The sequence below is a fragment of the Cuculus canorus genome, chromosome 8, assembly GCF_017976375.1.
Source record: "Cuculus canorus isolate bCucCan1 chromosome 8, bCucCan1.pri, whole genome shotgun sequence".
Lineage (NCBI taxonomy): Eukaryota > Metazoa > Chordata > Aves > Cuculiformes > Cuculidae > Cuculus > Cuculus canorus.
Window position 1 is genome coordinate 34,575,935 of NC_071408.1, and position 14,157 is coordinate 34,590,091.

A 14,157-nucleotide genomic window follows, 5' to 3' on the forward strand; every position below is an offset into this window, starting at 1 on the left:
TACATAGAGGGCTGTAACATTGACAGTGTGGTGACTTGCTGAGATTTAGAGTAACAAGCAGCTGAGACCAAAGCAGAGCTGTTACTCTAAATCTAAAATCTAAATTGCATGGAGGAGTCTAAAGAAATAGAGGGAAAGAGAGCTGATCTTTATTAGTTCTACTTACAACATGGAGTAAGGTGGTTTTGTGCTCACAAACTCCTGTTATTTGTGGATGTAAAATACGTAGTTACGTGACATTTACAGAAGAGAATCAAACTCCATCAATGCTTCTGAGCTAGCTTTTCTAATACAGGCTACAAGAGAGCTGCTGTGTATGCTGAACTGGTTTCAGCAGCTCTTGTTGTAGGTTGGTGTGTTCATGTTAAATCACAGCATATTTACTGTTCTTTCCTACGGTCAATAGAGCATGAAAAAATTTTGGCACAGTCCTGATAAACAAATCATTTAACTGTGTCAGCTTTTCTGCCAATAATTTGTTCCTTGAAAAGTTCGAGTTCAGCATATACAAATTTTTCTTTAGTTGAGGTACATGGGTTCTCAGTCTGCTTATTTTGTCTCCTCTCTTTATGGTTCGTGCTATCAGATGCTTTCAGGAGTCATCTTTGTGCATTGCTGCTACAAATAGGCTGTTTTTAAAAGCTTTTGTTTAACCTAGAGACTTAATTACTGTTTTGTATTTCTGCCCTTTATTCCATTCCTTTTTATAATCTTAAAAAGACGTGCTTTTTCTTCAGGATGTTCCATTGGAGTGTAGATCAAAGCTTCCATACTATTTAATTTAGGACTTAGCAAACGTGCTTCAGTATGTGCAAATTATAGATGTAGGTTTCTACATGAGGACGCTTTTGCTATTTGGATGGTGGCTTATTCTTGGACAAGGTCAGAAACTTCTTTTTCATTACCAGATATAAATCTGAGTTTTGGATGTATGTTTTGCTCTGGCCACATATAGTCAGTCTTTAGAAAGTCACTTGTGTTATAGAAAGTAGTGAGGTAGAAAATATTTTGCAATATTTTTTATCGTATTTCAGAGTTTTAATTTGAGATAAACTCAGCTTGAAAAACTAACTGCATAAATTTTTTATTTGTTCTTAACTGCCATCGTCTCATTCCTTTTAGAGTACAGCTTTTGTCATTGAGGCCTGTGTGTGATAAAGCTGTATTTTCAATTTGCATATTTAATCACGTTTCGTGCAGGCTTCTCTGAAGACTTTTCTTTAGATTTCCTTAGGAGTGGGATTAAGTTGTATCACAACAGTACTCTTTAACCTACCTAGGCATAAGTTAATATAATATAGCTGAACTTTCTGATGCTTTGTTAAATTAGTACGGTTTTCCTTATGTAAATAATGCTTAAGTGACACTTATAGTCATCTACCTATAGGCAACAAGTGTTTCTATAAGCGAAAAATAGAACAAAAGTGACGATATGAGTTGCATGGAGATAACTGATGGTAAAGCATGTGTTTTAAGTCAGTCTTGGAATTAATGCTGGGCTTTTTTATAGTTTATCTGACTCGAGAAAAAGGACTCGTACGGGAAGAACCTGGCCTGCTGCAATACCACATTTGAGGAGAAGAGGTCGCTTTCCACGAAAAGCACTGCAGACTCAAAATTCAGAGATTATGAAAGATGATGAGAGCAAGGAAGATTACCAGTACGATGAACTCAATACGGAGATTCTGAACAACTTGGCAGACCAGGAGTTGCAGCTCAATCATCTGAAGAACTCGATCACTAGCTATTTTGGTGCAGCAGGTAGAATAGCTTGTGGGGAAAAGTACCGTGTGTTGGCTCGTCGGGTGACCCTTGATGGAAAGGTGCAGTACCTTGTGGAGTGGGAAGGAGCCACTGCATCCTGACTGTAGGACTGAACATTATGTTCACTGCACTGTCATCTGTAAGTACAGCTCATAATGCAGAGCCACGGGAGAAACGTCTTTATATCTGTTTATAAAAACAAAACAAAACCAGTTTAGCCTTAACATGTAATTGCTATCATTACAGATCTTGTGATAAAGACTTATCTTTTTAAAATCTGATCTGAAACTTAAATTTTTTAATCTGAGCATTGTTAGGTTGTTTTAGGTTGGGATATTTTGGGTTACAATTGCTTAAAAATGTGCATGATGTTTTTAAGAAAAAGACATTTTCTAGAGAACATTCCATGGATACAGTTATTGTGATTTAGAGAAAATATGTAGATAGCACAAATCTTTGAAAAATTTTGGTTTGTTTTCTTACCCAAATGTTTGCAGAAATGTATTTCTATTTCAATACTTTCTAGATTTCATAAGTGCAGTGTATATAATGCCTACTGAAGACTGTAAAATACTGAAGTTTTCTTTCAAACAAAGTGTAAAGAAAAAAAAGACAAAAATATAATGAGCCTGTAAATTGCTCTGTGACCAGACTTCATTGTTGTCTTAATATATTCTTGTGTGTGCGTGTGCCCATGTGTGCGTGTATACACACGTATATACGCACACGCATACCCGTGCGTGTATATATGTGTGGTTGTGACCTATGCAATACAAATTATGGGATCAGGCAGCTTCTGAGAATACATCCCATAATTCTGTTTCAGGAATAGTCGCCAGTATTTACACAGCAGCATTTTTTCTCAGGCTTATTGCGTGCTGTTGCTTTCTGTGTGCTTGGGACAGTGTCAAACCAGTGCAGCGCATTCTGGCAGTGGGCACGGTCACTGATGTCCATGTGCTCGAGGGAATATGTCACTTTGTTTTCCATGTGAATTAACTGTTAAACAATGCAGGATCTGAACTTCTCGAAATGAACTCGACTAGAAATAGCAATTTGGAGAGCTACACACGGATTGTAAATTCTGTGTCCCAGTTCTAAACTCGGCTGGCAGGAGTCGCACACGAGGTTCCTGTGTACCTGTAGAAACAGTCATGTTCCGGTAGAGGCAGTGTGAACAAAGTGTATTATTGCACAGGGTCAACAAGCGGTTTGTTGCCATTTGAAGTAACATTACTGATTTTATTGCAACCTTACCTCTTTTGTTTTTATAAAATGTACCAAGTTTTAAATTGATGAGTTTATTTTACTTGTTTTTAGAAAAAAAAAAAGTAAAAAAAAAAATCTCTTGCCAGTATTACATGTTTTTTCTTTGTCTACTACTTTCGAGGGGGTTTTAGCCAAAGAGTAAACAGAAGGATGTTTTTACTTTGGTCTCTCACTGTACTGCATACGGTTAGTTTCCACAAGGATAAAACTGTGCAACGCACATGAATGACAGAGTGGTTTGAGATGTCCTGCCTGGGTTAGTAGTTGCTTAGTCCATTACTTGAGTATTTGACTTTTTCTGCTCATCTTGAACATCTTGAGAAGGTGACTTATTTTTTTTTTCCCCCCATCACCTTGTAGCCAAAGGAAGCAGAAAAAGCTTTTTATCCTGTGCTTGATGTATCGCTGGCCAGGTGATATTAGCTTTACGAAAATGCTAATTAAAAACTGCTACTTCTGTTTACCTTCACTAAAATTAGTGTTTTTTTTCTCACACCCTCAGCTATTAATTTAATGTTGTTGCCTTGCCTGTAGCTGCAATATTTTGATAACACAGTGACTTCATGTTAATTTTTGAATGTTTATTTTTTGGGATAAAGCAAAATGTAAAGCCTTTGTAACCCTACCCACACCATCGGTATCTGTCTTTATTGTTTCACTGTATCTGTGTCCTTTAATTCTAACTGAACACCAGCAGTATTTTTCATAAAGTTTCTTTCGAAGATAAATTTTGGAATGTACTTGGGGACTTTAGAGGAGGGGGAGAAGATACTTGTCAGACTTAAACTATCTATAGACTTAACTATTGTGAATGTCCTCGTTTCATTTTATTACGATGGTTGACTTGGCTCTGATGTTCAGTTTGTATTTTTGGAACTGCTTATTTCTTAGAATTAAAAGACCAACATTAAATGTGTGTATTTTCTGAGAGAGAAGAATGAGTTTTGATTCTGAATTCTTGGGCAGTACATACTCCGTGGCACCCTCCCATTCGTTGTTTCTCTGTCTCTGACTTTGCCATTGCCGTCCTGGAGACGCTTGCCCTGCACGTGGACCCTGACTGGTATTCTGACTGCGCTTGAGGGTTGTGTTGAGACAAGGTGTCCTGCTGGAAAGTGCTGCAGTGGTGCTGTTGAAGAGACAGCTAGAGTAGAGGTTAAAGCACGCTCACAAATGCCTTTCTCTCATTTTGTGTGAATTTCACTGTATGTGTGAATGGAATGTGGAAAGGACAAATCCCAATGTGCTGTAGCTGCCAATTTTGTTTGTGACTTAATCACCGTATGTATGTGTGTCTGTAAATGTATGTAATGCAGCTGTGTTGTGATCACTGAATTGGAACCATATCTCTATGTGCCAAATTTGATATTTCTCCATTATTATTTGTATTACGGTAGTATTTAGGTAGCTAAAGCATCTCTTGAGGCCATTCTGAAACTGCAGGAGTCACGTCAACAAGACAGCAAGGAAATAGCGGCACGATACTGGTCACAATTGTAGAATAATCTTTGTAGTAAACTGCTTGTCAAATTGTTGTTCTCAACAAAAACCTCAAGAAGAATTTTGAACAAAAAAATACGCTTTTCCATGCATAACAGGCATTTTCACAGAATCACAGAATCACAAGGTTGGAAAGGACCCATTGGATCATCGAGTCCAACCATTCCTAACACTCCCTAAACCATGTCCCTAAGTACTTCATCCACCCGTTCCTTAAACACCTCCAGGGAAGGCGACTCGACCACCTCCCATTTCAGTGAGATTAAAGAGGAATCCTAAAAAATCTCAGTGTAATATGGAAAACAAGATTTTAACTTGAAGACAGGAATAAACAAAGAGGCCTTGGAAGTAAAGACAAGCAGTTTGTTGTCTGGGGGCCAGAGTGAGGGAGAAATGAGTGAGCAGAAAAACAGTTGTACCTGTGGGACGTCCTGCTAAAGTGATTGCCAGTGTTATATCTTAAAAGGAGATTGTTGAATTCAGACGGAACATGCCAAGGCTGGAGACAGAGCAATAGTCAGAACACAGTGAATAAGGATGAAGTGGATGGGAGTGTCAGCGCAGTGGGAAGAGGAGTCGTCTTGCAAAGGCTGTGCAGGTAACAATTTCAGGCTTAAAATTGTTTTACTACTTTTAATTCCTTAACATGTGCCTGAATGAAATCTAACACTGCAGTTATGATATGATAGCAGAAAATGGTATTTTGTGGAAGTGAAGAAAAGGTTTAAGGATAGCGAGTTGTTTGGTTAATGCTGAACTCAGGCTGATGGCTTAACACCCGTGTGGAGGTGTTGGATCTATTGAGATCCTGGTGTTGGCAGAAACATGTGAGGGAAAAATCCCAGTTGTCAACCTAAAGCTTGTAGAAAAGTTGTTTTCCTGTAGGTGAGATATAAAGGATTAGAGAGCAGTCCCTGAAGAAAGTTGGAAGAGGAATGACCACTCCTTGTGCACTCATATTCTATTTGGACAGGTAGCAGATGGAAACTTGGTAGATGCTAAAGGAAGAAAGGGACCGAGAGCTTACGGGTTCCAAGTCTCACCAAAGGTCCTCAACTACAGCAGCTGATAGCATGAAAGGAGGAGATGGAATTCAGATGCTGCTGGTGTAACTTTAGCAGTGTAGGTGTTTACTATTAAAATTTTAATGGTTTTGATTTTTATTATTTCATTACTGTTATCTTTACCTGTAATAAAAATCAACAATAACCTTAAGTAAATTGTTGAGTTTGAAAAGAGAATTATACAGTAAGGCACCCCTTATTCTGCTCTGCAGTGACGTGCAGTCACAGTGCTTCCTCACCTCTGTGCTGGCATTCCTCTTGAACCAACAGTGAGTTTCTGTGGCAGGAAACTGCTGGAGTGGGGGAAGCAAGGAACGCAGGGAAGAGGATGGGCTTTTAACAGGAGCCCTGTTAAAAGCCTTAAAAGCCCTAAAATCTCACAATAACCAAGAGTTGCAAGCCTCCTGTCTGCACCAGAAGCTGGCAAGCTTTAAAATGTAGCGGTCTTAGAATGGTTCTTACAAGTTCCTTGGCCTTTTCTAGCTTCATTTTCAAGTCCTCAGATACAGCTCAATCTACTTAGTTCCAGACTGTCTTAATTACTGTTGGGCCTAATGAGTCTTTAGGACTGACTAGTGTAAATGCTTATTTTAAAAATAAGGAGGGTGTGGGGGGGAAGTAATTGCTGTGGCTGGTAGAATAAAAGTTTTTTAACAAGGTGGTCTTATTGCTGTACCACAGGGTCATGGGCTCTGAGGAGAGGTGTGCGATGGGCTCATGCCAGCCTGAGGTACAGGAATGTTTCTGTTGTAGGAAGGAGTTTAAGGCTTGGGGTATTGCTTCTTGCAGTGCATGCTGAGACCAGCAAAGAGAGCTTCGGCTGCGTTACTTGTGTCTTTGTCCAGCACAGCTATTGACAGTCCTCATTGTGATTTCATCTTCCTTCCACTGCGAATCGCTGTCTGGCAATAGAATGCTGTGCCCTGGTGTTTGAGATCTGCTCCAGGACAAAAAAAGGAAGTTCCTGATCATTACTTCAACAATGTGGTTTGCAGGCTTCCGGACAGACCCCGGCTCCTCCGGATGGTGAACAAGCTCGGATTTGTCATGTGCGTTACTCGATTAAGCTGAAAAAATCTCCAAAACTTCAAGCTTTTAGTCTTAGGATCTTGAGTATTCTCTTACGAATTATGTGAAATTATTACATATTGACTACTAGTAGTTTATAGATGTACTTCTTAATTGGTAGAGTTTATATTTTGTGATAATGCTTTCTTGTCTTTGTTGTATTTCTGCTTAGGTGTTTATTTTAAGATGTTGACCATACCTCATAAGAAGTGAAAATATTTACATTGTGAAATAAACTGTTTCTTTAGGGAAGGGAAAAAGAAGAATTAATGGAAGTGCTCAGCAGGTCATCAGATGCCAGTCAGTATTTGCTGCTGAAAAATACTTTTTTTTTCCTTTAATTTTTCCTCAAGAGTTTCACGTGACATCTGTACCACTCTAACTGGGAAGTGCATAAGCCTGCGCATAAGTTAACCTTATGGAGACAAAGTACCTGCTGTGAAACCCTTTCCAGAAGGGGTTTCTGAAGACACGTGGCTGTTGTGGTTTTGAGTGCGAGTGCCAGTTTGCTACTGTCTTTCTGAGGTAGCAAAAGCATAAATTCCCTTCATCTCCTCTCTGGGATGTTGCCTCTCACCTTTTCGAGGTGAGAAACTTGGGACTTGGTTTCATTGCTAACAAGTACCTCTCAACTAGGGGACTCGGTTCAGTTGCTAACACATCCCCCATGTCTAGTTTGAAGCCACAGGTGCTGTTTTGACGCTGAGCTGTCCTGACCCAGGCTTTGCAGTCTCGCGCTGTTGAGCACAGCACCTCACCGGTCTCTGCAGGATGTGACCTCTGCTGTCACTTTGCACCAGGCGGTACTTGGGGTTCTTCCTGGATTCGCTCCTGACCTCATTGCCTGCAGAACTGCAAGCGATGCTGTTCTGTGTGTATGCAATGAACTGCAGGTGCGTTACAGAGTGTAAGTATTAATTGATGTGCAAATACTGGGGGGCAGAAAGCTCCTTCTTGACTTGCACCTGCTAACTTCAAAGCCAAATCTGTTTTCTGTTACGAAGATCAGAGGTTGATATTGTTCTGACCTGACACCTATGTGAATCTTAAGTTATCTGCACTGATTTTGGGTTACAGCGATAAGAAGAGAATTTGTGCTTTTCATTTCTTTCTCATTCAGTGCTCATTATTAAAAAGGAAGTCTTAGCTTGGCATACTTGATATTTTTCAGCCTTCATATGAAGGAAAGATGCTTTACCTTGTAAAATGAAGAACACAAACACAGGTTTAAACTTATTGAAAATCTTAGTTTTGCATAATTTTATTCAACATCTGTAAGTCTTAAAACAATTCTGAATAAAAAGTTCATTAAGAAAACTAGATTTTTATTCTCCTTTGTAAATTTTCTACAATGAAAAGCAATCTACTCTTCAAAATTCAAATGAGATTTAGCTGCAAATTAAAATGGTAGATCCTTCACCTATGATGAGCATGTTCCAGCTGCCAGAGTCAAAGCACAGTTACAGTTAAGAGTTCTTCCCTGTTTTGTTTTCTGTAATGAACCTTGAGTGGGGAGAGAATACAGCCAGAGCTCTTCCTTGCTAACAATTCCTTCCAGATGAACTCTGCTGTTTGTTTTCCTTCTGCCAGACTGCTGTGGGTCAGTCCTGTGTCCTTGATCGGGAGCTGTCTGCACTGGTGCACAGCTCCAGCCAGCGTGCTGCTGTTTCACCCCTGGATGTACAACTACGGCTGGAGGCACAGCAGAGCAGCTGGGGAACCTCATCCCTGGAGGCACCAGTGGAAAACCTGGCAGAGCTCCTCTCTCGGAGGTCTGAGCTGGGATGTCAAATTGATACCAGAGGTAGATGTCTTAGTTACCCCTTTGCAGATCTGGTGCAGCACCACGCTCACAGTGATGCAAGTGAAAATAGATCTCTCCTCACAAAGGGGACAGAACCTGAAGTATATTAATTATACTAATTGTACTCATTTGGCTGTCCTGAAGGGACCTGATCAAAACGGTGGTGGAAGCCTGCTTCAGTGAGCTTTGGCTTATGCCCTGATGCAGATACCTTGTCCGTCAGTACTGGGAGATGCACGGGGAAATGGCAGAAAATGTTACTTGCCAGCCTAACAGAGAATTTTTCCTGGACCTGATTATCACAGAAATAAGCTTTCTAATTCCAGGCAGTTTAGAGTAGAAAGCATTGTGTGAAACACAGATATGCAGAACCCTAAAAGGAAACAATCACATTTTGGACATGGCTTTGCAGAAAGAAAAATCAGCTCAATAGCCTTTGGAGCCCTCTATATCAAATTCCATAAGGAACAATACTTCTGCTTATACAAACTATTTAGAAATATTATTGCTAGGTCCCTTCATCTGAAGATGAAGTGCTATTTCTATGTGCTGTAGCCCTTGCTAGCATCTGCTTCATTTGAACAAAGAGTTTCTTCGTGCATCCATTGACCCCGTTTTATCTCTGTAACATATCTGTTAATCACGAAGTCTCAGAGTTGCAGTTCTGCTGTTCATACCCAGACGACCCAAGGACAGGCAGAACACCCAACACACATGATTTTTTGAAAACACTTTTGTAATGAGATGGACTTCTACCCATTTATACAGGAAACTTCAGTGACTTGGCACATTGTAAAAAATAGTAACTTTGAACTACTAAAAACAGTTAATTGTCACATGGGGAGGGCGTGGCAGAAGTTCTCCATGCTTTCCCTATGCTTTTCAAAGCTAGCTCTTTCAGAAATTCAAAAATACTGATTTGAGGAGAGCTTTGCGTCAGATAAGTGATGCTGCATATTCCATGGATCCTACAATGTGCAGCCTGTACTTACTGCTTAGATAACTCACACCTTACTCGTGTAACAAGCTAGATACAGAAACACTGCTCATATGAGCTGAGTATGCTCTCACAGCTAAAAGATTTGAGCAAAAAGGGAAAGGTGAGGTGAACAGCTTTGGTTTTTCATGCCTACATAAGTCATAAACGAATCAGACAAAAACTAATAAACTGGTAGATGAGAGGGAGTTTGAGTCTACAACAATCAGTTAAGGTAATGTTTTCACATCACCCCTCCTTTATTCAAGATAAAGAATAATCTGAGAAATGACTTCCTGAAAATGATCTATTATGTGAGGTTATGGTAACGGAGAGTTTTGCAAACCATACCTTGAGGCATGTGTGCATTTGTATGCAATCGTCACTTGTCTCTTGAATCTCATGTAGCAGCCAAAAAAGGAAAATAGGGTTGTAAAACTACAGGAAAGATTTATCAACAGGAATTGCAGCTATTCTCTCCAGTTCTTGTCAGCCCTGTCTCAGTTTCACATTGATGGTGCTTTTGTTAAAGTGCTGGTGTTAGGATGTAAGGATTCTCGCGTTGTTCTCACTGTGTTAGCCCAGTGTTTCTCTGTGATGCTGTGCAACACAGCAGAGAATTTTGAAACCCACATCCCTTTGCATACAAACAAGAGTTACTATAGATTGCCCTGTGGGCACCAGGCCTGTGAACACTGAGACATATGTAAACTCACCCTGTGTTTAACAGCAAATCAGCCAACGTCCAAGTTATAGTTTAGTTCTGTGTGAACATGGGAAAAAATGGGAGCATTAATGTAACTTTGCTTATGCACCAAGCAGTCTGGGCACTATGCATGTGGGTTGGTAACAATCATTAACGAATGCACTGACTAATACAAGAAGAGTAGTACTTGCAAAAATGGAAAAGCCTGGGGCAAGGCATTTTGTTCATGTTAATAACAACCCAACCAAAAAGCCCAATGTGAATCGCACACCTGATTTTTTCTGCCTGTTCAGAAGAACCTGGAAGGTGATGGGTTTGGTGTTTCTGTCTTTACTATAGTAGTTCACTCCTTCCCCTCTCCCCCATACCCGTGATATTGTTACGATCCAACTGAGCACTAAGTTCTACTTTTCCTCTTATCTTCAAAGAGACTTTTCAGCATGTAGACCTGCACGGCTGACACCACCACCATCACTCCCAGGTTGACCATGGACCAGAAGTTCACTCTGTCAAAGTTGCTTTCCTGTATATTTCGGTCTCGAGCCTCGAACGCTCTGAGCAGGGTCTGTATCTGGACGCTTTTGCTTAATCTGGCTTTGACACTGTTTATGGACTCCTAGTAAGTAACAGAAGAGTATTTTTAGAAGAAAAAAACAAACACTTGAGGTAAATTTATAGCTTACAACACATACAAAATAATAATACAGTATTAACAATTGTAATATATTTTTTTGCCACGCAGTCAGTTAATTTAACTATAAAACATATACCTCATCACAGAGTTTATACTGTTTATTGTATATCTCCTAAAAAGGCTTAATTAACAGAGAAATCAAACCTAAAATCGTTTTTTTAGTATTCTGTGTGTCTTGGGGGACCGTGATTACAGGCATTCAGAAAAGTAAAAAGCAGTGGTCTCTACAGAATGAGTCACAAAACATTTTTTTCCATGGATATCATCTCTGCTGCATATGTAACATATTTTGAAAGAGCTGTGTTTGGAAGCCAAACAATTTTATGATGATACTAAAGTTCATATGTTACACAATAAGGAACACCAACACCATAGAACAGATTCAAAACCAACACACAATTCTCCATTTTCCCAAGCAATTACATGTTGTTTATCTTTAAAAAGTTAAACTACTAAGGATTTATGTGAGTACTTGCAAGTAAAGCAATAACTCAGCTACATAAACCATGGTGTCAAATGCTAAGATTAACTTTACAAAAGTTACAATGTTAACTTTATAAAAATTACCTACTTTATAAGATCTTTAAAAGATGAAATAATTTCTTTGAGGGAAGCCCCCTATTAAAGTAATATATAAATTACTGGAGATGAAACTATTAATCCCTACACTGGTTGGGGCACTTCTGCAAAGCTGGGATGAAGAGGCTAACGCAGTACTTTATTTTCAAACAGTCATAAAAATCTGTGCGGTGATTCCAATAGCATCACTGAGTTTAAGCAAAACTTTATACTGTAAATATTCATTTAGTGCTGCTAGGGAAAAATGTCCCATTTTAGCAGTAGGAAGCTGAGTTGGAAACAGTGACTTGGAGTTATAGGCAGTTTCTCTTTACTGATTAAAGCTCTGTTCTGGAAACAGTCTCAAGCTTCTGTGTGGAAGCAAGGGATCCACAGTGCTCGGCTTCACGTACCAGTGAAAGCAATACATGGAACTGGAATGGTTTCCAGACCGAGGCAGAATGGCTAAATGACACCGAATTTCTATCCAAATGCACTTGGATTGAAAAGAATTAAAGATCAAATACTAACCAGAATGTCTTCCAGTTTCATATCTAGGAGATCTGTGCCTGTAACGTACTTCTTCCAGTCTTCCTGATCTTGTCCCTCTTCTCCCATGTTGTCCAGGATCAGTTCAAAGAAAATCACCTTTTCAGAAATGGTGCTGAATGTGTTGTCAAAGCAGAACATATAATCGCCATCTTCTGTTTCCACCCTGGGTATGCAAGCAAATTGTCATTACTTTAACCAAGCTTTTGGTGCCGTTTCTCAAAAAGCAGGTTCTTGTAAGCAAACTTTCTTCTTTAGAAGTGACAATCTTGCACTGAGAAATAACTGAATATGCTTCTTATATAAAAATAATAACTCTAAAGACACTTACAGATTGCATGGTCACAGCACAACAATCCCACCGACTCTAAAGGCTTATGCTGAAGGCAGCAGCAACTTACTTTCACTTTCCTTGAGTGGGATTTTGAATCATTGTTAATGACTACAAGAAAGCTGTAAGAATAGAATTCTTATACTCAATAGTAAAATTACAATAATTACTACATATTTTGATACAAGACTGGAAAAATAGGGACCTTTACAGCTTATTAGTTATATAACTGACAGGATATTTGCTATTGGATGTGGAGACCTTTCCCAGCTCCAGGATAATTATTTTCATTACAGCTGTCATTAAAACAAAAATATCCTTCACTTCATGGCAATATCCAAGTAAAAAGCATTCAGTGTTTATAAAAAGGTAATTTGTATTCTCGAAGTGTCCTGTTAGGAAGTAGTTTGTACCACTAAGGATTTGAGCTTTATTTTAGTTATCTTTGTTAAAGAAAACAGAAAAGTATTTTATGTAAAACTGGAGATATTAAACTTACGTATGAACTCCATCTGATTTTCTTTCATCATAAACCAGAGTTTCACCGTTTGGAGACAGTAGTTGAAAATCAACATCTAATCCTGCTCCATCTAGAACCTGTGAAACAAAGACAGACCGTCCAGCAGTGGCACTCGTGTTTGCACTGCTGACAGAGACATCTTTAGGTAAGGGAACGGCCACAGGAAGAGTCTGAAAGCTCAACCTGTCTGTGTGGGTTCACACTGCGGTGACTGGAAACAGACTAAAATCTGGTTCAACTCAATTTAGGTATTTCCAATCTTAAATTAAACATGATCTCATCCTGCCAGGCTGGGCCTGTCCTGAACCCTTCCCTCGCTGTTGAGGATGCCTACAGTTTGGTCCCTGGACAACTGGACACCCTGTAGGAACAGCCACCGCTCTCTGATGGGATGGTGGTGTTGGCCTGTTTTCCAGGGAAGGACTGGGGTACGGCTGTCTGCCCCTGCTGAAATAGAGGGCAAAGTTTGCACCGACTTAGAGTGATGCTGCAGACTCACAAAAAAAGGGAACGGAAAATTAGGGGCTAACAGCTGATCAGATCAAAAACCTTACAGCACGACCTACCTTTAGGTCTATGGCACCATCCAACACCCAGAACAAAGCTTCCCATCATCGTGTTATGTCTTTGCAGAATGACCTAAAATACTTCTCTGCTTTTTTAACTAAGTACAAAATAAACCTCTTTCCAACAACACACAAAGCTCCTTTCCTACACGCTCAAACGCAGGAGTCGTTACTGTCAGCAGCAGTGCCTAGAGTGCAATGCCCGAGCAGAACTAACTTCCATCTTACAGACGTTTGTTCTCTTTGGGAGAATTTTTGATTACAATTAAAATAAAATCCTACTTCGCCTGTCCAAAAAACCCTCCTGCTTTGCTTATACAGAACTCCGCACAAAGCTCGAGCCTCAGCCTTTCGTTCCTATTCAGTCCTGCGCGTGACGATAGCGAGAATATAAAGGGGGATTTCGGCCTCGGCTTCGGGCGGAAGCGGAGGGGAAGGGGCGGGGAAAGGCTGCGACCGAGGAACCGCGAACCGGCCGCACCTGGTACTCGAGCTCCAGCGAGGCCTCCCTGCGCATGGGCTGGTAGAAGCACTCCCGGCGGCCCGCGGGCAGCGTGAAGGTGAAGTCGCTGTCCAGGGAGGGGCTGAACTCGGCGCTGCCGGGCGGCAGCGGCGGCAGCAGCAGCAGTAGCAGCAGCAGCCACAGCACCGCCGCCATCCCACGCCCCCGCGAGGCCCGCGGCTCCGCGGGAGGGGCGGGACCGGGGCTGGGCACGGCCCCCGCGCAGGGACCATGCGGCAGCGCGCGGGCAGGGTCGGGGGGCGGGAGCAGGACTGGCCACGCCCGC

The 14,157-nt window shown here is 40.7% G+C and overlaps 2 protein-coding genes across 6 annotated transcripts in view; one reads left to right on the plus strand and one right to left on the minus strand.

Moving 5' to 3' along the window:
* MTF2 (metal response element binding transcription factor 2) overlaps positions 1-8,265 on the plus strand; it is a 28,098-nt gene extending 19,833 nt beyond the window's left edge. Inside the window, exons 15-16 of one of the 5 annotated variants that reach the window (XR_008450915.1) lie at positions 1,511-7,251; positions 7,341-8,265. Coding sequence is in view for 1 of the 5 variants with exons in the window: in XM_054072524.1 (XP_053928499.1) it covers positions 1,511-1,865 (355 nt within the window). In the remaining 4 variants the exon portion in view is untranslated. Of the gene's footprint in view, positions 1-1,510 lie in introns of all 5 variants that reach the window. The other 4 variants (XR_008450918.1, XR_008450916.1, XR_008450917.1 and 1 more) reach the window with 4 other exon arrangements.
* Positions 8,266-10,389: 2,124 nt separating this feature from the next.
* On the minus strand, positions 10,390-14,125 carry TMED5 (transmembrane p24 trafficking protein 5). Its single transcript, XM_009556456.2, has 4 exons — positions 13,851-14,125; positions 12,783-12,880; positions 11,935-12,118; positions 10,390-10,767 (listed from the first exon to the last, which is right to left on the minus strand). The coding sequence occupies exons 1-4, from the start codon at positions 14,025-14,027 to the stop codon at positions 10,549-10,551; spliced, it is 678 nt and encodes a 225-aa protein (XP_009554751.2). The 5' UTR covers positions 14,028-14,125; the 3' UTR covers positions 10,390-10,548.
* Positions 14,126-14,157: the final 32 nt, after the last annotated feature.